Source organism: Cyprinodon variegatus, unplaced genomic scaffold (assembly GCF_000732505.1).
Source record: "Cyprinodon variegatus isolate N-32 unplaced genomic scaffold, C_variegatus-1.0 Scaffold14, whole genome shotgun sequence".
In the NCBI taxonomy this organism is placed as follows: domain Eukaryota; kingdom Metazoa; phylum Chordata; class Actinopteri; order Cyprinodontiformes; family Cyprinodontidae; genus Cyprinodon; species Cyprinodon variegatus.
This window is the reverse complement of record NW_015150467.1, coordinates 1,078,673-1,085,218: the sequence shown is the minus strand read 5'-3', so window position 1 is coordinate 1,085,218 and position 6,546 is coordinate 1,078,673. Positions and strand designations below refer to the sequence as shown.

The 6,546-nt window shown below is 39.0% G+C and overlaps 1 protein-coding gene across 2 annotated transcripts in view; it reads right to left on the bottom strand.

Annotated features, from left to right (window-relative positions):
* The window catches only part of tsr1 (TSR1, 20S rRNA accumulation, homolog (S. cerevisiae)), a 20,478-nt gene that overhangs the window by 10,622 nt on the left and 3,310 nt on the right, over positions 1–6,546 (bottom strand). For both annotated transcript variants that reach the window (XM_015382829.1, XM_015382838.1), the window contains exons 2-7: positions 5,579–5,682; positions 5,273–5,501; positions 2,238–2,372; positions 1,675–2,117; positions 957–1,101; positions 458–639 (exon numbers count right to left, since the gene is read on the bottom strand). In XM_015382829.1, the coding sequence (XP_015238315.1) occupies positions 458–639; positions 957–1,101; positions 1,675–2,117; positions 2,238–2,372; positions 5,273–5,501; positions 5,579–5,682 (1,238 nt within the window). The remainder of the gene's footprint in view (positions 1–457; positions 640–956; positions 1,102–1,674; positions 2,118–2,237; positions 2,373–5,272; positions 5,502–5,578; positions 5,683–6,546) is intronic.

Below are 6,546 nucleotides of genomic sequence, written 5' to 3'. Positions count from 1 at the left end.
ATATACAAGTTTCACTTTTTAAATGGAATTACTGAAATCAATCTACTTTTTCATGATATTCTAATTTTATGACCAGCACCTGTATATAATCTTTGAGGCTCCAGTGTTTTTCTTCTTGAACATATTAAAAGTTAATCAAACAAAAATAAAGGCGGTGGTGACAGAAAATGAAAAAGAGAAATAAAAGGAAGGAGAGATAGTCATCTGGTTAAAGGTGTATCTTATCTGTTGAGCTTATAGCTTCTGTACACTTTAAAAGAACATATGCTTCTACTTTACAACATTATCCTTTTTAGGCTTTTAAGGAAATACTGGTAGTAGGCATAGTTGACCCGTAGCCCATGAGTTTGATCTGTGAACTAGATCATCATGCCACTAAAAGTTATATTAAGGAATTTATTAGAACATCTAAAATGACAGCATTAGATCTTCTGTCGTATTCGTCATTAACTCTTACCTGAGAGTCATTCTCTTCCTCCTCTCCAGCCATAGTTTCATCCATTATGTCATCATCATCATCATCACTGCTTTCTTCATCTGTCTCCCCATTCTCCTCCTCATCTTCATCGACGATCCAGGTGGCTTGGTAGTCAGATGTTCCCTTAGGAACTTTCATTAAACGCTTGTTCTTTCTGGCCTCTAAACCAAGAAAATAATATTATCTACACATGATATTAAATATACATTTTTTTATTGTAGCCAATGCATTTTTTGATTAGTTACAAGCTGATGCACATTTATTTCAAATGTGCGTCAGGGATAGTTCAAAATATATATCTTTAGAATCAGTTTAAAGTGACATAATGTAGTTATAGCAATGATATTTATCTAAATAAGCTCTGAACTGATCCCAGAAACTTTACATCATAAAGATTTGTTAGTAATTAAATCTAATGTGAGATCAGAGTGGTTTGACCTCATATGAATATCTCAGTGTATTGCTCTACTTTCCTCACCTTCAGCTTCCAGCAAGTCTTGTTCTGTCGGCCAGGTCTGCTCTCCCTCCATGGGATCCACCTCAGCCTCTGCTTGCAGACTCTCCCGGCTGGACGGGTCTGCTTTCATCAACACCCGCACTGGTGCCTCCTTCTCATCTCCATCCTTTAGCGAACATACAAAGAAATAATAAGACATCATTTAACATTTGCTTGTAATGTGTTATGCAGAGTGCAGCTCTCATCCTGTAGAAATTAAAGAAGTTCATTAAGGTAAACAACAAGTGGCCGGCTGTGTGGAACATGACTTCTAAAATATATATTTTTTTTAAATCACAGACAAGCTTTCAGTTTTGTAAATGTAAAAATTAATCTTGTTTTTGCAGCAGTAGAGAAAAATTATTGCCTCAGTCTCTTTTTCTAAAAAAGAATCATGAGAATCTCATATCTGATCATACCTCCAAGATTTTGCAGCATGCAAGAAATATTTTTAAATCAAGGCACATTTATCACATATGAATCCGATTTAGGATAATAAAAAAAAACCATATTGATAGAACAGAAAATGACAGTTTGTGTTTTACTTTGTGTTGCCTCCAGCACTACAATCACACTATGCCTGCCACATTTATCTAAAAGGATTTTAAACCCTTAATATTCATGCAATTTTTTAGGTAAATCAAGACATCTGGTTTAGAATTTCAATAACCTTTTAAGTTCAGGTCAAAGAAAGACCTACCTGCATCTCAACATCTCTTCCTTTTCCAGGTTTTGTTTGTCTTGTAAGGTTCAGAGGCAGAGGGTCTGATGGAGCATCAATCTGACTGAGCTGAAAGTCTCCATGGCCGCTGATGTGCGCCAGTCTGTCAGCATGGAGAGCGCGACCTCGGACATACCCAGATACACAGAGGGTCCCCAGATCAGTCGGCCCACTCCCCTCTACGGGGCTGTTTGGTGTGAAAGTGACGTGCTGAGCCAATAGATGGGAACGTCTGGAACGGAAACCCAGCTTTCTTTGTCTCTGACTTCCTAGGTGTCGTAGGAGAAGAGTGGCGTCTTGATCCGAGTCGAGTGGAAAGAGTCGCGTATCTGGGAACCGGATTTCTGTGATCTTTGACAGAGCTTTCCTGAAGTCAACTTTCTTCTTCACGGAAACATCAGACAAACCTTGACACACCAGAGCTATACAGGGCAGATTTAAGAGCGATATCAAGCTTAGAAAACATCGAAAGAAAAGACATGCATAAAATGAAAAAAAAAAAATGTTGAATCTGCCTGATAATGTCATAAATGTGAACTGACCATGGCTTGGAAGTCCCTGAGCAAAGAGGCAGGAGAGACAGTGATCTCCATAATTGTCCCAACCTTCAGTTGAATCAAGGACAAACACAAGGCTGTCTGCAACCTTTGCCACATCCAGCAGGGAGTGCATGTCAGCTGTCCAAAAAAACAAGAACAACACCTTGAGAAATTAGTAAAAAGCTGAGCTTAAAAATAAATAAATATTCTAAGTTTAAATTATCAAGCAGATTTCAAATTAACATTTAGGGTTATGATCTCCTTTTTTACTTTAATAGCTTATTTGCACAGCGTGTATTGTATTATACAGATGTTATTTCATCAGGAAACCAAAATAATAACCATTTAAAAAGAAATACAAGAGATGCATGACTCAATTTGGCAAAAATTGAAATGACCTAACTATCTATTGACTCAGCATTGATTATTGATGGCATGCCAAACCCAAAAGCTATGACAAATAAGACCAGATTTAGTTTAAAACAGCATAAACTTGGAGACACCTTTTTAATTAAAGAAATTAACTTATTATCAAAAAAATATATCAGGACAAGGGTGTTAATGTTTAATGTACAAACATCTGGCTCTTTTTCCAAATTGTCTCAAGTAAAAATTTCTCTCTTTTTGCTATTGCAAAAAAGTGAAAAAAAAATCTATGAAAATTCTGAATGTTTGTCATCAGCATGGTATACGGCAACGCAGATGCTGGTCAAGAACCATTCAGGTGTGACCATTGATTCATTTTTGCTGGAGAAGGGCTTCTTCTAAAACCTGCAGGACAGTAGAACTAATATACATGTTTAACATCACATTAGTTGGGGTGTGCTTTGGTGGCGCAGTGGTTAGCGCAGACGACCAATGTATGCTTAAAGGCAGATTATACTTTTGCCTCCGCACACATCAAATGTTGCTTGGGTCTGGTCATGAACCAGTGTTGCTGGTATGCTTCTGCACCATCGGCCTATAATTTCTAGGGATGCACAGCAGTTTACTGCCAAAGTGCAAAGGGGAGCCTATTCGAGAACCCGCAAGAACTTCGGCGGATGGTCACGAGAACTTGGGCGGTGCCAGCAGGCGTGTTTATTTTCCAAAACAACAATGGCGCGTCCGCAAGAATCACGGTCACAGAGATGGATCTGGAGTTGCTAGACATCGAAGAGGAACAGGTTCTTTTAATGGAGTTGGCAAAAAGACCAAATAAGCGTTCGTCGTAGCTGTCCATTTGAGTTGTTCCTTGGTTCTTAAATATTGCGCATCCTGGCACCGAATCGAGAAGGACGACCACACAGACAGCCAGAAAGGCATACCAAGGACCAACCACAGCTGCTTTTTGTCTGCGCACTTTAGTTTAAGGTCTGCGGGTTTGTGACCATCTGACGCGTAGTCAGGATTTTTTTTTTGGTGCACCACAACGGTTGCAGAACCTCTGTGCGGGGGCCATGGTTGCACACAGAGACAGATTTGACGTTTGCAGAGGCTATGCGTCAGAAGCATAAATTGGCCTTTAGCCCTCGACGAGGCCAACCCGGATTTGAATCCGGCCTGTGGTTCTTTCCCGCATGTCTCTCCCCCTCTCCTGTCAGCCTACTTTCATTAAAAACGAGCCACTAGTTCCGTAAAAACTTAAACTAAACTGCATGCACTTTACTTGACATGCCTCAGAAACATCAAAGATGTTTTTGAGACGTGTCTAACCTGTGTACAAGCATGAAAAATACAACAAGCCCTTTTTTGATGAAGGCGCTGAAGGCGCATGCACTGTGAGTGTAGCATTGCACATTCTGATTGTTTGAATTAACCTAAACCTTAAACATAATATTGTACCTGAAAATGATCTCATGTCTTCCTTATGAAATTTTGCATAATCCGGACCAAAACGATGTTGTAACAAAGACAAAAATGTAGTTGCATTCAGCCTCAAAATGCAGGAAATAGCGTTTCAGAGTCTAAATTTCAAAATTTTCCAGGGGAGGATACCCCTGATCTGCCCCTACGCAGCACAAAGCCTAAAGATGTAATACACCAAGGTGTACACTCTATGAAATATTCCTAGCTAAGAGCCTGTTCTCTATAAAGAAAAACTGACTTGGTTAAAAGTCAGGGGTTATGGGTATCCTTCTACCGTCTCAACATACTCTGCTTAAATGGTGGCCCATTCATTATACAGCTGCTGTAAGAAGGTCAAGTTTGTCGGCCACCTTAGAGGCAGTAACTGGGAACTGGTCTTTTTTGATTCATTCTGTAACATAAAAAAGGGCTCCATTAGGAGTGTATTATGGCATCCAAAGAACTAAATTTTGTTCTCCGCTTACCACACTATGTTCTCCCACTATTTTACAGACTTGTCCAAATGCTGACAGAGTACTAAATTACCAAAACCATGTTCATCTTAAGGAAATAGAACTATTTTCTGCCTGACTGTTATGATTCCTTGACATTTTCATGTTGTTTTTACTTGCATATAACTGCATGAATGTGGGGCATTCAGGCATCTTGAAATTTGTACCCAAGGATGAACAAGAAATGTATCTTTCTGATCTGATACCCCCCCCCATTATGTCGCACAAAGATACTTGCTTAAGGTGTCAGGTATCAGAAGGGTATGAAGGCCTAGTGCCATCATTTGGGCTTTTAAAAACTCTCTTATGGTATACAAGGCTTAAGTGAAGTGACATTCTGACATTTACCAGCACACGATGTAAAATATCTAGTTTCAACCTAAATTTAAAAACATGTCTTTTATATAGGATTAAAAAAATCACCAACTAGCTTAATTTATTCAACTTATCAAAACTGTATTCCTATTTTTTTTTTTTTTAGTGGCTCGTTTTTTCGACAGTAGGCTGACAGGAAAGGGGGTATGAGAGAGGGGGACAGGGGGACATAGGGGAAGGGACCAGAGGCCAGATTCAAACCCGGGTCAGCCACGTCAAGGACTAAGGCCTCTGTACATGGGTCCTGCATGCTAGCCACTTTACCATCTGCACGCCCTATATTCTTGATTTAAGAAGCGCCATTCTGCACATGACAAGACTTACCTGTGGTCTGGTTTAGAAATGTGAACCTCTGTTTGAAGCGAGGCAGAATCAGTCCAAAACTATCACTGACACCACTGATGCATTTCTCTTGCTGCAACACACCCCCAGCGCCTTCGCTTCTCAGCAGTTTGGTAATAGCTGCAGCATCAGCGTTGGCATGCAGGGACACTACAGCCACTAGATGAGGAGGACCGTCCCTGCTGCCGAGTCGTCGCTTTTCTGTCAGAACCTACAGTGAAAAAAAAGAATGTTAAGGTTTGCAAAACCAATCAGGAATTTAAGAGCTCCAGGGTGCAAGGATGTTACCTGGTCTTTCTTGGTTCTTCGAAGCTGGTTAGCTTTATGTCTTCTATCCATTTTCTTCAGCTCCTTCCTCTGTTTTTTAGTAAGGGTTGTCACGGATACCCTGCCTAGGAAGAAACACAGTGTAAGGATGTTTAAGGAGCTGAGTGTTTTGCAAGAATACAGTTAACAGAAGGAAGTTTTTACTTTGCACTCATTTATTGTCACTTTGCTTTTTAATGTAAGGCATGAAATATCAAGAGGATTAAAACCTGAGCTATATCATTTTGTTTTTATAATGAAAATACTGAACAATTTCCGATTAATCATTATTCGTGAAATATTTTATTTTTATCATTATTAATATAGTAATATAATATTATTATAATTTATTTTGTTTAATTTTCTGGTCAAATAAAAAAAAAAGAAAAACACAGGAGCACAACAGAAGATTAACAATTATGTCCTACATTTGCTGCCGTACAAGGCAGAATGTGGATCTGACCCTGCATCGGATCCTTCTCATTGCTTTGCCACTATTTGTTTTATCTCTCAGTCGGTATAGTAGCATGCCTGATGGATTTATATCCTCAAAATAAAAGGCTTCTTTATCATTCCTCCTCCACCTCCTTGAAGTGTAAAGCAAGGATTCAACAGTCGACATGTCAAACAAATGTCGAACACATTTAATTGGCAGTATTTAAAGAATAACTTGTATATAAATCTATGAGGTGCCCCCAGGGACATAAATCAGAATTAACTTGCATATACACATATTAAATTACTATGAGGTGCCCCCAGGGACATAAATCAGAATTAACTTGCATATACACATATTAAATTACACTCTTCCATATAATATACTGAAAACCTCACACAAACACTAGTAAAAAGCTCTCACATAAACTAGTGAAAACATTGACCTCTTATTCAATCTACTCAAAAGCTCTCATACAAAGTAGTGAGACCTGTTCATATAAACTGGTGAAAAG